This window comes from Somniosus microcephalus, chromosome 27, assembly GCF_052327205.1.
Source record: "Somniosus microcephalus isolate GS21.2 chromosome 27, FLI_Smic_1.0, whole genome shotgun sequence".
NCBI classification, from domain to species: Eukaryota; Metazoa; Chordata; class Chondrichthyes; order Squaliformes; family Somniosidae; genus Somniosus; species Somniosus microcephalus.
This window is the reverse complement of record NC_141013.1, coordinates 1,356,960-1,371,540: the sequence shown is the minus strand read 5'-3', so window position 1 is coordinate 1,371,540 and position 14,581 is coordinate 1,356,960. Positions and strand designations below refer to the sequence as shown.

Below are 14,581 nucleotides of genomic sequence, written 5' to 3'. Positions count from 1 at the left end.
ATCACAGAATGGTTCCAGCACGGAAGAAGGTTCGGGCCGTCGAGCCCGTGTAGAGCAGGTTTTCGGATTTAACCCAAGAAAGAATTTTGTATTCAGTTGTCCGACTGTCTTATTCGGGATGTTAGTTTCCTATAGCAATGGCGTCTTGAATCAATCAGACAATGTTTGCATTCTGGGCCAATATATTGGTGTCCCATGTCTGTACTGAGTAATACAAATTGGGATTACAATGATTGGGAGTGTCTGATGAAATGGTGTATTCAGCAAGTGCTCTGCCCAAAATATTGTGCTTGGAGCCCGTGCTTCTCACTAGCGATGGCTGCCTAATATTGGCCAAACTCCTTGAGGAAGTGCTGAGCAGAAACAGGTGCTTCCTCACAATGGGGTACAGGAGATTTTGTGGGTGACTTAGTGAGTACAGCAACTGGCTTTAAATACCTTGGAGTGCACTAGGCCTGGTGCAAGGTTCCTTTCTCTTCCTTCCGAGCCCCTGCGTGCCTGCCCCCCCCCCCTACTTTGATAAAGTATGTTTCTCATATAACCGCCAATCTACTATCACAGAACCATCTCCTGAATCTAACAGAATTAGACACACGAAATAGGAGCAGGATCAGACTACACGGCCCCTGGGCCCGCTCCGCTACCCACAGGGCCATGACCGATCCGAACCTAGACTCATGTCCAAATTCCTGCCCACTCCCCGTAACCCTTAATTCCCTTTACTTCTAGGAAACTGTCTAATTCTGTTTTAAATTTATGTAATGATGTAGCTTCTACAGCTTTTTGGGGCAGCATATTCCATGGACCTACCACCCTCTGAGTGAAGTAGTTCCTCCTCATCTCAGTTTTGAAAGAGCAGCCCCTTATTCTAAGACTATGCCCCCTAGTTCTAGTTTCACCCATCATCGGGAACATCCTCCCTGCATCCACCCGATCCAACCCCTTCACAATCTTATATGTTTCAATAAGATCGCCTCTCATTCTTCTGAACTCCAATGAGAAGAGTCCCAATCTACTCAACCTCTCCTCATATGTCCATCCCCTCATCCCCGGGATTAACCGAGTGAACCTTCTTTGTACTGACTCGAGAGCAAGTATGTCTTTTCTTAAGTATGGACACCAGAACTGTATGCAGTATTCCAGGTGCGGTCTCACCAATACCTTGTACAACTGAAGCAATACCTCCCTTATTTTTATATTCTATCCCCCTAGCAATAAAAGCCAACATTCCACTGGCCTTCTTAATCATTTGCTGCACTTGCATACTAACCTTTTGAGTTTCGTGCACCAGGAACCCCAGATCCCTTTGTACTTCAGTACTTTCCAGTTTCTTGCCATTAAGATAATAGCTTGCTCTACGATTTTTCCTGCCAAAGTGCATAACCTCACACTTTCCAGTATTGTATTCCATCTGCCAAATCTCTGCCCACTTACTTAGCCTGTCGATGTCCCCTTGCAGGTTTTTTATGTCCTCCTCACTCACTACTTTCCCTCCCATCATAGTATCATCTGCAAACTTTGATATGTTACACTCGGTCCCCTCCTCCAAATCGTTAATATAGATTGTAAAGAGTTGGGGACCCAGCACTGACCCCTGCGGAACACCACTAGTTACTGATTGCCAGTCTGAGAATGAAGCATTTATCCCAACTCTCTGCCTTCTGTTAGATAGCCAATCCTCTATCCATGCCAGAATATTGCCCCCAATCCCGTGATTTTTTTAAAAATCTTAAGCAATAATCTTTTGTGTGGCACCTTGTCAAATGCCTTTTGGAAGTCTAAATACACTACGTCCACTGGTTCCCCTTTATCCATCCTATACGTTACTTCCTCAAAGAACTCCAGCAAATTTGTCAAACATGACTTCCCCTTCATAAAACCATGCTGACTTTGTCTTATTAAATTATGATTATCCAAATGTCCTGTTACTGTCTCCTTAATAATGGACTCCAAAATTTTACCTACCACAGATGTTAGGCTAACCGGTCTATAGTTTCCAGCCTTCTGTCTACTGCCCTTTTTAAATAAGGGTGTTACATTAGCAGTTTTCCAGTCTGCCGGGACCTTTGCTGAGTCCAGGGAGTTTTGGAAAATTATTACTAATGCATCCACAATTCCTACCGCCACTTCCCTCAAGACCCTTGGATGTAAGCCATCAGGTCCAGGTGATTTATCCGCCTTGAGTCCCATTATTTTACCGAGTACCACTTCCTTAGTGATTTTGATTGTGTTTAGCTCCTCCCCCCCCCCCCCCCAAAGCCCCCTGTTTGTCCAGTGTTGGGATATTCTTAGTGTCCGCTACTGTAAAGACTGATACAAAATATTCATTCAGTGTTTTTGCCATCTCCATATTTCCCACCATTAATTTCCTGGTCTCATCCTCTAAGGGACCAACATTTACTTTAGCCACCCTTTTTCTTTTTATATAACTATAAAAACTCTTACTATCTGTTTTTATATTTTTTGCTAATTTACTTTCATAATCTATCTTCCCTTTCTTAATCAATCTTTTTGTTTTTTGCTGTCTTTTAAAGTTTTCCCAATCCTCTATCCTCCCACTAGATTTGGCGACCTTATATGCCCTTGTTTTTAGTCGAATACTATCCTTAATTTCTTTACTTAGCCACGGATGGCTGTCTTTTCTTTTACACCCTTTTCTTCTCAGTAGAATATATATTTTTTGGAAGTTTCAGTTTCCAAGTAGGGGATTTTTTATGCTGCTTTTTAATTCTCTTTTCCATTCATGACTGCTCAGATTTGTTTCATATTTCTGCTTAATAGGCTACTACTGGGCAGGACTGCTCCCCCATCAGTGGGTAAGGGTGGAGCTGGCATTGGTTCTGTGTTGAGTGAGCATGTCCCAGCCTGGTATAGTCTGTGTGACAGCATGCATTTGGTTTGCTGGCCAAATTATTCTTGTGGTTTAAGAAACTCTAGGGCGTGTAGCTTTTCTTCAATGCGCTGCCCTTGATGTATTTGAAAGATATATTGGCACAAAAAAAATTCTGCAAACTGTCAGTTTTCTTGCACTGAGAGCCATTAAGTCCTGAGAGCTTCAAGTGATAGAAATGATTTTCTTGCTCTTTTTCCTGCAGACAGAGTATATGTGTATATTACTTGCTGTTTAAACAAAAATATATAGAGGAGACTGCTTCTGTCCCGAACCAATTGAGAACCTTTCTTCAAAATGCCTGCAGTATCGAGCGATGTGAAGGAGTTGTATCTCTCTACCTGCTTGGCCGATCTTAATAAGAAAACAGAAGTGAAACTGGAAAAGAAAAGCACCAAAAAGTAAGGGAATGTGCATCAGCAATAAAATATTCCTTTTTAAAATCTAAATAAATCTCTGAAAAAGCTCAAGTTAGTAGCAGAAAACTGAGCAATGCAGACTAGAAGGGTTTAAAAAAAAAAAAAAAAGTAATTGACTTGCACCTACTGTGGTTCTTTTGTAAGTTATGATCGGAATTCACTGCCTGACATTGCGGTGGAAGCAGATTCAATAGTAACTTTCAAACGGGAATTGGATAAACACTTGAAAATGTGCAGGGCTCTGGGGAAAGAGCAGGGGAGTGGGACTAATTGGAGAGCTCTTCAAAGAGCCAGCACAGACACGATGGGCCGAATAGCCGCCTCCTGTGCTGTCTGATTCTATGATTGGTTGCCTTAGGGTTTGCGACACAAGCTGTATTTTATTTTAATTGAATCTCATTTTGTGTGAACTTACTGTGAAAGCTGTAGGTTTCGAGACCTCAGTCTAATGTAATTCACAAGGGGATTTGCTCTGCAATGCTAGCCTTAGATGGGTGATTATGGAGTATGGGGAATGTAAAAGTGGGGATAACTCCAAAAATTAGAATTTATTCCAAAATCACCTGGAATCTGATATTCAGACTACAGTCTGCCGTGCCATTACGTGGGTTCTGTGTGGGCGTCTTTTTGCAGTGGGTAGTAGGTGCTAAAAGTGCAGATTGGCAAGCGCTGTATGCCAGCTGTTTAAAACATGATCAATGGTGGGCACAGAGCGAAGTTTAGGTAACGGAACAACAAGGAATACAAAGCTTCAGGAAGAAAAATATAACAACATGGAGCCTGCACTAGTAGAAATAATTTAATCTGAACAAATTATAGTGCAGTGGCTCGGAGATGGAACAAGAGTGGAGAATGATTGGTTTGAAGATGAGGTCTTAAAACTAATAGGCATTTGCCATTCCATATACTGTATAATGCTGCATAATATTATTTCAAAGTTATGTCAAGCAGATTCTGGTCCTGTATTGTGCAACAGCACACTATGATTGAGGTCCTTCCGAAACTTCTGTCCATTCAAGTGATCTGTTTTTCAACTTTTCTTCTATTACCCTTCATGCTTAAGGGAACGGTAGCATAGTGGTAATGTCACTGGGCTAGTAATCCAGAGGCCTGGACTAATGATCCAGAGACGTGAGTTCAAATCCTGAAATTAAATTCAGGTAATTAAATAAATCTGGAATTTAAAAAAAGCTAGTATCAGTAATGGTGACCATTAAACTATTGGATTGTCGTAAAAAGCCATCTGGTCCACTAATGTCCTTTTTTAAGGAAGGAAATCTGCCGTCCTTACCCGGTCTTGCCTATATGTGACTCCAGACTCTCGGCAATGTGGTTGACTCTTAACTGCCCTCTGAAATGGCCTAGCGAGCCACTCAGTTGTAACTAACCGCTACGAAACACAATAAGAATGAAGCCAGTCTTCAGCCAATTCAATTCACTCCACGTGATATCAAGAAACGGCTGAGCGCACTGAATACAGCAAAAGCTATGGGCCCCGACAACACCCCGGCTATCGTGCTGAAGACTTGTGCTCCAGAACTAGCCACGCCTCTAGCCAAGCTGTTCCAGTACAGCTACGACACTGGCATCTATCTGACAATGTGGAAAACTGTCCAGGTGTGTCCTGTCCAGAAAAAGCAGGACAAATCCAATCCGGCCAATTACCACCCCACCAGTCCACTCTCAATCATCAGCAAACTGATGGAAGGCGTCATCAACAGTGCTATCAAGCGTCACTTGCTCACCCATAACCTACTCACTGATGCCCAGTTTGGGTTCCACCAAGAACACTCGGCTCCCGACCTCATTACAGCCTTGGTCCAAACATGGACAAAGGAGCTGAATTCCAGAGGTGAGGTGAGAGTGACGGCCCTTGACACCAAGGCAGCATTTGACCGAGTGTGGCATCAAGGAGCCCCAGTAAAACTGAAGTCAATGGGAATTGGGGGGGGGGGGGGGGAACTCCACTGGCTGGAGTCATACCTAGCACAAAGAAAGATGGTTGTGGTGGTTGAAGGTCAATCATCACAGCCCCAGGACATCGCTGCAGGAGCTCCTCAGGGCAGTGTCCTAGGCCCAACCATCTTCAGCTGCTTCATCAATGACCTTCCCTCCAACATAAGGTCAGAAGTGGGGATGTTCGCTGATGACTGCACAGTGTTCAGCGCCATTCACAACTCCTCAGGAAATGAAACAGTCCATGCCCGCACGCAACAAGACCTGGATGACGTTCAGGCTTGGGCTGATAAGTGACAGGTAACATTCGCGCCACAGAAGTGCCAGGCAATGACTATCTCCAACAAGCGAGAGTGTAACCACCGACCCTTGACATTCAACGGCATTACCATCGCCAAATCCCCCACCATCAACATCCTTGGGGGGTCACAATTAACCAGAAACTTAACTGGACCAGCCACATAAATACTGTGGCAACAAGAGCCGGTCAGGGGCTAGTTATTCTGCGATGAGTGTGTCACCTCCTGACTCCCCAAAGCCTTTCCACCATCTACAAAGCACAAGTAAGGAGTGTGATGGAATACTCTCCACTTACCTGGATGAGAGCAGCTCCAACAACACTCAAGAAGCTTGACACCACCCAGGACAAAGCAGCCTGCTTGATGGGCACCCCATCCACCACCTTAAACATTCACTCCCTCCACCACCGGTGAAATGAGCTTCTGACCACATACTCACAGCATAACAAACACCACCTACTTCCACCTCCGTAACATCGCCTGTCTCCACCCTTGCCTCAGCATTGCTGAAACCCTCATCCATGCATTTGTTAGCTCTAGACTTGACTATTCTAACGCATTCCTGGCTGGCCTCCCACATTCCACATTACGTAAACTTGAGGTCATCCAAAACTCGGCTGCCCGTATCCAAACTCTCTCCAAGTCTCGTTCGCCCATCACCCCTGTGCTCGCTGACCTACAATGGCTCCCAGTTAAGCAGCGCCTCGATTTCAAAATTTTCATCCTTGTTTTCAAATCCCTCCATGACCGCGCCCTTTCCTATCTCTCTAATCTCTTTCAGCCCCACAACCCCCCCCCCCCCCCCCCCCCAAGATAACTGCACTCCTCTCATTCTGCCCTCTTGAGCATCCCCGATTATAATCACTCAACCTTTAGTGGCCGTGCCTTTTGTTGCCTAGGCCCTAAGCTCTGGAATTCCCTGCCTAAACCTGTCTGCCTTGCTACCTTTCCTCCTTTAAGACGCTCCTTAAAACCTAACTCTTTGACCAAGCTTTTGGTCACCTGCCCTAATTTATCCTTATGTGGCTCGATGCCAATTTTTTTGTCTTAAAATACTCCTGTGCAGCACCTTGGGATGTTTTACTATGTTAAAGGTGTTATATAAAGGTTTGAAGATGTAAGTAGTGGAGTAGACAAAGGGGAACCGGTAGATGTGGTGTATCTGGATTTTCAGAAGGCCTTCGATAAGGTCCTACACAAGAGGTTGGTGAACAAAATTAGGGCACATGGAATTGGGGGTAATATACTAACTTGGATTGAGAATTGGTTAACAGACAGAAAACAAAGAGTAGGGATAAACGGGTCTTTTTCAGGATGGCAGGCTGTGACTAGTGGGGTACCGCAAGGATTGGTGCTTGGGCCCCAGCTATTCACAATCTATATCAATGATTTGGATGAGGGGACTAAATGTAACATTTCCAAATTTGCCTGTGATACAAAGCTAGGTGGCAGTGTCAGTTGCGAAGAGGATGTGAAGAGGCTTCAAGGGGATCTTGACAGGCTCAGTGAGTGGGCGAGAACATGGTAGCTGGAATATAATGTGGATAAATGTGAAGTTATCCACTTTGATAGAAAAAACAGAAAGGCAGAGTATTTCCTAAATGGTGAAAGATTGGGGAATGCAGATGCTCAAAGGGACCTGGGTGTCCTTGTACATGAGTCACTGAAAGTGAATGTGCAGGTGCAGCAAGCCATTAGGAAGGCAAATGGTATGCTGGCCTTCATTACAAGAGGATTTGAGTACAGGAGTAAAGAAGCCTTACTCCAATTATATAGGGCCTTGGTGAGACCACACCTGGAGTACTGTGTACAATTTTGATCTCCTTACCTAAGGAAGGATATACTTGCCATAGAGGGAATGCAACAAAGGTTCACGAGATTGATTCCTGGGATGGCGGGACTGTCGTACGAGAAGAGATTGAGTAAACTAGGCCTGTATTCTCTTGAATTCAGAAGAATGAGAGGGGATCTCATTGAAGCATACAAAATTATTACAGGGCTTGATAGGATGGATGCTGGGAGAATGTTTCCCTTGGCTGGGGAGTCTAGAACCAGGGGCCACAGCCTCAGGAGAAAGGGTTGGCCATTCAGGACTGAGATGAAAAGAAATTTCTTCGCACAGAGGGTGGTGAATCTTTGGAATTCTCTACCCCAGAGGGCTGTGGAGGCTTAGTCATTGGGTATATTCAAGACAGATGTCGATAGATTTCTGACTAGTAAGGGATATGGCGATAGGGCCGGTGAATGGAGTTGAGGCAGAAGATCAGCCATAATCTCATTTAATTGCGGAGCAGGCTCAAAGGGCCGAATGGCCTCCTGCTCATATTTCTTATGTTCTTCTAAATACTTGTTGTTGTAAAGGAGTGCTGATGATCGAAGTGTACTGTAATGCACCTGTCAGTGTGCAGTATCCGAGCATGTATATGTTGTCAACACGAAAAGGACAAGGAAGGTTGTTTGCACTGTTCAGCAGCCTATTGCAGCTAATGAGGATGTTGCCTTTATCTAACTCACTATTTCCTTTCTTTTCCAGCTATGTTACTAGTGCCTGTAAGATTTTCAAGGCTGCGGAGGAGTGTAGGTTGGACAGAGATGAGGAAAAGGCATATGTTCTTTACATGAAGTACCTGGCTGTGTACGATCTCATTCGGAAAAGGGCCGATTTCAAAAACCAGCAGGTACTTGGCTGTTCTGTTTTGTACTGCACAGCTTATACCACCAGCACTGGTCATAGAGCTGCCATAGTTAATGTGCACGCTGGGGGTTTACCCATTCCACTGACCTATTGTTGGCACTCTGCTCATTCAATGCATGTTTTGTGTAATTAAAGTCGTTCCTTCAGGAGATTTTCAGAAAATTGCCAGATGTAAACAATTGTACTCGAGGTGCCTGACCTGGAAGAAGTTATTGTGTAGCCTTTTAATATTTAGTATTAGATCAAAGGAAGAGGCTTCTAATGTTGCCAAAAAGAGAAGTAAGCCTGAGGATTGGGAGTATTTTAGAATTCAGCAAAGGAGGACCAAGAAATTGATTAAAGAAAGAGAAAATATAATAGAGTAAACTAGCAAGAGACATAAACACAGACTGTAAAAGCTTCTATAGGTATGTAAAAAGGAAAAGATTAGTGAAAGTAAATGTGGGTCCCTTACAGGCTGAGACAGGAGAAATTATAATGGGGAATAAGGAAACGGCAGAGAAATTAAACTAATATTTTGTGTCTACTTGGAAGAAGACGCAAAAAACCTTCCTGGAACTAGTGGAGAACCAAGGGTCTATTGAGAATGAGGAACTGAAAGAAATTAGTATTTGTAAAAAAAATAGTACTGGAGAAATTGCTGGCACTGAAAGCCGATAAATCCCCTGGACCTGATGGCCTATATCCTAGGGTTTTGAAAGAGGTGGCTATAGAGATAGTGGATGCATTGGTTCTCATTTTCCAAAATTCCATAGATTCTAGAACGGTTCCTGCAGATTGGAAGGTAGCAAATGTAACCCCACTATTTAAGAAAGGAGGGAGAGAGAAAACAGGGAACTACAGACCAGTTAGCCTGACATCAGTAATACAGAAAATTCTAGAATCTATTATTAAGGACGTGGTAACAGGGCACTTAGAAAATAATAGGATTGGGCAGAATCAACACAGATTTATGAAAGGGAAATTGTGTTTGACAAATTTGTTAGAATTTTTTGAGGTTGTAACTAGCAGAATAGATAAGGGGGAACCAATGGATGTAGTGTATTTGGATTATCAGAAAGTATTCGATAAGGTGCCACACAAGAGCTTATTAAAGCACGGTGGCATAGTGGTTAGCACTGTTGCCTCACAGCACCAGGGACCCGGGTTCAAATCCGGCCTCGGGTGACTGTGTGGAGTTTGCACATTCTCCCCGTGTTTGCGTGGGTTTCCTCCGGGTGCTCCGGTTTCCTCCCACAGTCCAAAGATGTGCGGGTTAGGTTGATTGGCCATGATAAAAATTGACCCTTAGTGTTAGGGAGGATTAAATACGCGGGGTTACGGGGATAGGGCTTGGGTGGGATGGCTGTCGGTGTAGGGACCGGGTGCTAGGGTTTGGATGATCAGCCATGATCTCGTTGAATGGCGGAGCAGGCTCGAAGGGCCGAATGGCCTACTCCTGCTTCTATGTTCTATGTAAACAAAATTAGGCCTCATGGGATTGGGGGTAATATACTAGCATGGATTGAGGATTGGTTAACGGGCAAAAACAGAGAGTAGGAATAAACGGGTCATTTTCGGGTTGGCAGGCTGTGACTAGTGGGGTACCGCAAGGATCAGTGCTTGGGCCTCAGCTATTCACAATCTACATCAATGATTTGGATGAGGGGACCAAATGTAAAATATCCAAGTTTGCTGATGATACAAAGCTGGGTGGGAATGTAAGTTGTGAGGAGGATGCAAGGAGGCTTCAAGGGGCTATAGACCGGTTAAGTGAGTGGGCAATAACATGGCAAATGGAATATAATGTGGAGAAATGTGAAGTTATCCACTTTGGTAGGAAAAATAGAAAAGCAGAGTATTTTTTAAATGGTGAGAGATTGGGAAATGTTGGTGTTCAGAGGGACCTGGGTGTCCTTGTACATGAATCACTGAAAGTTAACATGCAGGTACAGCAAGCAATTAGGAAAGCAAATGGTATGTTGGCCTTTATTACAAGAGGATTTGAGTATAACAGTAACCACTTCTTACTGCAATTATATAGGGCCCTGGTGAGACCACACCTGGAGTATTGTGTACAGTTTTGGTCTCCTTACCTAAGGAAGGATATACTTGCCATAGAGGGAGTGCAACGAAGGTTCACCAGACTGATTCCTGGGATGGGGGGATTGTCCTATGAGGAGAGATTGAGTAGACTAGGCCTATATTCTCTAGAGTTTGAAAGAATGAGAGGTGATCTCATTGAAACATAGAAAATTCTTACACAGCTTGACAGGGTAGATGGTGGTTGGCTGGGGAGTCTAGAACCAGGGGTCACAGTCTCAGAATAAGGGGTCGGCCATTTAGGACTGAGATGAGAAATTTCTTCAGAGGGTGGTGAATCTTTGGAATTCTCTACCCCAGAGGGCTGTGAAGGCTCAGTCGTTGAGTATATTCAAGACAGAGATCGATAGATTTTTGAATATTAATATCAAACGATATGAGGAACGTGGAGATGAGGTAGAAGATCGGCCGTGATTTTATTGAATGGCGGAGCAGGTTCAAATGGCTGACTCCTCCTATTTCTTATGTTCTTATGTAATATTACTTGTAAAGGGGCCCTGGTGATGAGGCTTCTAAGTACTGTATACTGTAATGCACCTGTCGGTGTGCAGTATCCGAGCAAGTATATATAAGAATGCATTTTATTGCCAAATTTCTATGAGTTGTGATCAACTTTATTATCTTTGTTCTTAAGTTTTAAAGTTGAGTGCTGTTGGGTAGTAGCTGTGCTGGAGGAGTTGGTGCTGTCACTGGTTCCAGTGGCATCATGGACATGTCAAATTGTTGTACTATGCCCACATGAACTAGAGCACTGCAGTTCCGGGCTTTATCCCAGGTGTATCTGCAGGAACCATTTTGAGTGACACAATGCTCGGATGACGTGCTGGTGATTACATGGCTGTTGCTGCTAATGGTAGAGATCACTCTTGGTGAAATAAACATATTGTGCAGGATTTTTCTCTCTTGTGTATTGCTGCCATGCTTAATGTTAGTGACGTGGTTGAGTTGCTAAGCCTGATTGTACAAAGCGGCTGATTTTAGATCACTAGAAAACATTATCCATTCATTATCACATTGCTGTTTGTGGGACCTTGCTGTGTGCAAATTGGCTGCTGCGTTTCCTGCATTACAACAGTGGCTACACTCCAAAAATACTTCATTGCCTGCGGAGCGCTTTGGGATGCCCTAAGGTGGTGAAAGATGCTAAAGTCTTTCTTTGCTTTCTTCCTCCCTCAAATTCTCAGACTCGTTTGCTGGATTACTGGTCCTGTAGCCTAACCACTACACCGCTGTACCCCTAAATAAATAAATAGAGGATCAAATTCCTCTTTAATGAAAATCAGGAACATGTCTTTTTTCATGATTTAAAGACCTGTTAAGAAAATCACAGGCTGTGCAACTTTAAAACATGATCCGAGATGCAATTTTGTTAGTGGACCTTCAATTCTTCCTTTTTATTTATTGAGGCATCTGTGCTTTAATTCAACTTCCAGCATGTCCCATTAATTTCAGAGGGTCCTTTTGGGTTAACTCACTGGAGCCATTGAGCTGATGACGGTTACGGATCCCTTCAACACGAGTCTCTGTAGAGTCAGTACCACTGTTTCTCGACCTTGATCAGAGGGAGTCAGTATTTCATGTTCACTATCTCTGGGTGCTGGTGTGTACTCAATTGGCACTCTAACAATAAAGGATGGAGCCTATCTGCTCACTTCTGTTGCACAGCTTTCTAAGTTTGAGACCCAATTATAAATCTGATTACTGCCAAGTTTGAAGCTTGAACAATGACAGTGTTTTGTATTAACTAGCTGGAGAGTGCCTGTTTAAGGAGTACTTTTATTTTCATTTATGTTCCATTTATCAGTTGCTGGTTGTTTTCCACACTGAAGTTAGCACAGTGGCTTGTGGAAACTGATTGGTTAATAAGAGATGATGAGAAGGGAAACTAAGTACATGGCTGAAAGTTGAGGTTTGCTTTAAGAAAGTAAAGTTGGTTATGTTTTACTACATTGACCTGGTCTGGCAACGCCTCAAATTTAAAATTCTCATCCTTGTCTTCAAATCCCTCCATGGTCTCGCCCCCCCCCCCCCCCTCCCTATTTCTGTAATCTCCTCCAGCCCTACAACCCTCCAAGATCTCTGCACTCCTCTAATTCTGGCCTCTTGCGCATCCCCGATTTTCATCGCTCCACCATTGGCGGCCGTGCTGCTTAGGCCCTAAGCTCTGGCATTCCCTCCCTAAACCTCTCCGCCTCGCCACCTTTTCTCCTTTAAGACACTCTTTAAAGCCTACCTCTGACCACGCTGTTGATCACATACATGTCCTAATATCTCCTTATGTGGCTCTGTCAAATTTTGTTCGATTACGCTCCTGTGACATGCCTTGGGACATTTTACTACATTAGAAATGCAAGTTGTTGTTTAAACTACCCTGAATTTAACTCAAAATGATGATAAACCTGACCCTGAGCCCCGAAGCGTGATGGGGCTGTTCCAGACCTACCATTCTGAGACAGCCTAGGCTTTAATGTCTTAAAATCTGAATGCCCTCCCCACAATTACAACCTGGAAACCAGTGAGGTGTTGGGAGTGTCTTTAAAATATTCTACGTGGACCGTGATTTTTTTTTTCTCCAGCTAGGATTTTCCCAGCAGTGACTTCTTGGGGTCAGTTTTTGGTGGGAGGAGAAAGAAAATAAGTTTTAGCCTGTTTGTGCTGCTTGCTGGAGAAGGATCTGAGCAATGTATTGCTTGCAGCAGTTGCTTGAAAAAGGTGAGGACTTTATCAAGTGTGTACCTGTCTTTAATGTAAAAGAATAACAGCAAATGCAGAATCTGAAATAAATACATTAAATTCTAGAAGTGCACAGCAGGTCTAATCACGTGAGAGATGAATGTTTTGGGTGTGATGATTCATCAGAACAGGTCGTGGCAGGCTGGGAAAACCCCTTCATGTGACTGACAAAAATGGAAGGGAGGGAGGAGTTCAGCCGTGTTGCCTACTTTCACAACTATGTCACTGGTAGCACCTGACCTGCACTTGTTCTCGCCACCCTGTTTCAGTCAAATCTATCAAAGGACTTTGCCATCCTGGCTGTTACAGTTCTGATGATAAAGGTCACATTCAAAGTGTTGCCCCGTCTTTCTCTTTTAGAGGCTGATTGATCAGCAGTGTATTTGCAGCATTAGTTATCTGTTTTTAAGCATTGGGCATTGCCTGTGTGAAGCCATTATTGCTCAGAACTGCAGAGCAGTTTTGTTGGTTCTATTGCGTTACAGGATGAGTACATATTGTGTCATGTGTTTTATTTCAGGACTACTACCTTTCTCTACTTGGCCCTACAAGCTTCAGAAAAGCCATAGAAGAAGCAGAAAGGCTTTCTGAAAGCCTCAAGTTAAGGTCTGTACAGTTGCTCCGATTCCTGTAAGGTTTATAATAGTGGACTAGGGTTGTACAAAATGACTGGAATCCACCTGAGCTGTCCTGATGGCCCATTTAATCCTTTTATTTATTCATCAAAGCTTGACTCTGCAGCTAATAACCTGCTCCCAGTCTGTTTCTCTTTATATTTTGCACACAAGACTGATTTTCACCTAACCACTGACTGCATCATCAGTCCCACTCCCACAGTGATGTAGTTTTCAGTTTTCGATTTATCTCTGCTTTATCTCCCAATTTTCAGTGTTAACCTTTGGTTCCTTATCTTCCACTCTGCCATATTTTGCTGTCAGTTTGCATCCTCTGCCGTTACCATTTTGCTGTTTCATGATCTCGTGACCCGAAGAACTGCTGCATTTCCCAGTATTAACGGTATTGTTGAGTTATAGCAATGTTCATGTACACCTTCTAGGATTTGTCCACAATCCGGTCTCCAGCCTGGACCCGGGTTGCCCGCCGGCCAGAACCCGGACTTTTCAAGCGTTGAGCCACCCAGGTCCTGATCTCTTTCAACCAATTACCAGGCCTCACCACTCGAGTGCTGTCACACAGACACTTCCTCGCTGTACAGAAACTCATCTGTCTGACCCAACACACAATCAGTTGTTTTTAACTGGGAAACTAGTGCAAGAGATTCTAACGTTTTTTTTTTATCTGTTAGATATGAGGAAGCTGAAGTGCGTAAAAAGCTTGAAGAAAATGAAAGGCTGCGGGAAGAAAAAAGAAAACAGCAGGAGGAAACAAAAAGCAAGGGACGAGATAACAGCTTGAAAGCAGCAACCAGAAATTCTTCAGACCTGGATGGCATTAAGAAAAGAAACTTAAAGGTTAGGAACAAGTTGAATAATAATTATCCTGCATT

At 43.6% G+C, this 14,581-nt stretch overlaps 1 protein-coding gene across 3 annotated transcripts in view; it reads left to right on the top strand.

Moving 5' to 3' along the window:
• The window catches only part of usp8 (ubiquitin specific peptidase 8), a 58,396-nt gene that overhangs the window by 12,324 nt on the left and 31,491 nt on the right, over positions 1 to 14,581 (top strand). For all 3 annotated transcript variants that reach the window (XM_085968295.1, XM_085968296.1, XM_085968294.1), the window contains exons 2-5: positions 3,096 to 3,291; positions 8,098 to 8,242; positions 13,595 to 13,680; positions 14,381 to 14,546. In XM_085968295.1, the coding sequence (XP_085824421.1) occupies positions 3,188 to 3,291; positions 8,098 to 8,242; positions 13,595 to 13,680; positions 14,381 to 14,546 (501 nt within the window). In that variant the 5' untranslated portion in view covers positions 3,096 to 3,187. The remainder of the gene's footprint in view (positions 1 to 3,095; positions 3,292 to 8,097; positions 8,243 to 13,594; positions 13,681 to 14,380; positions 14,547 to 14,581) is intronic.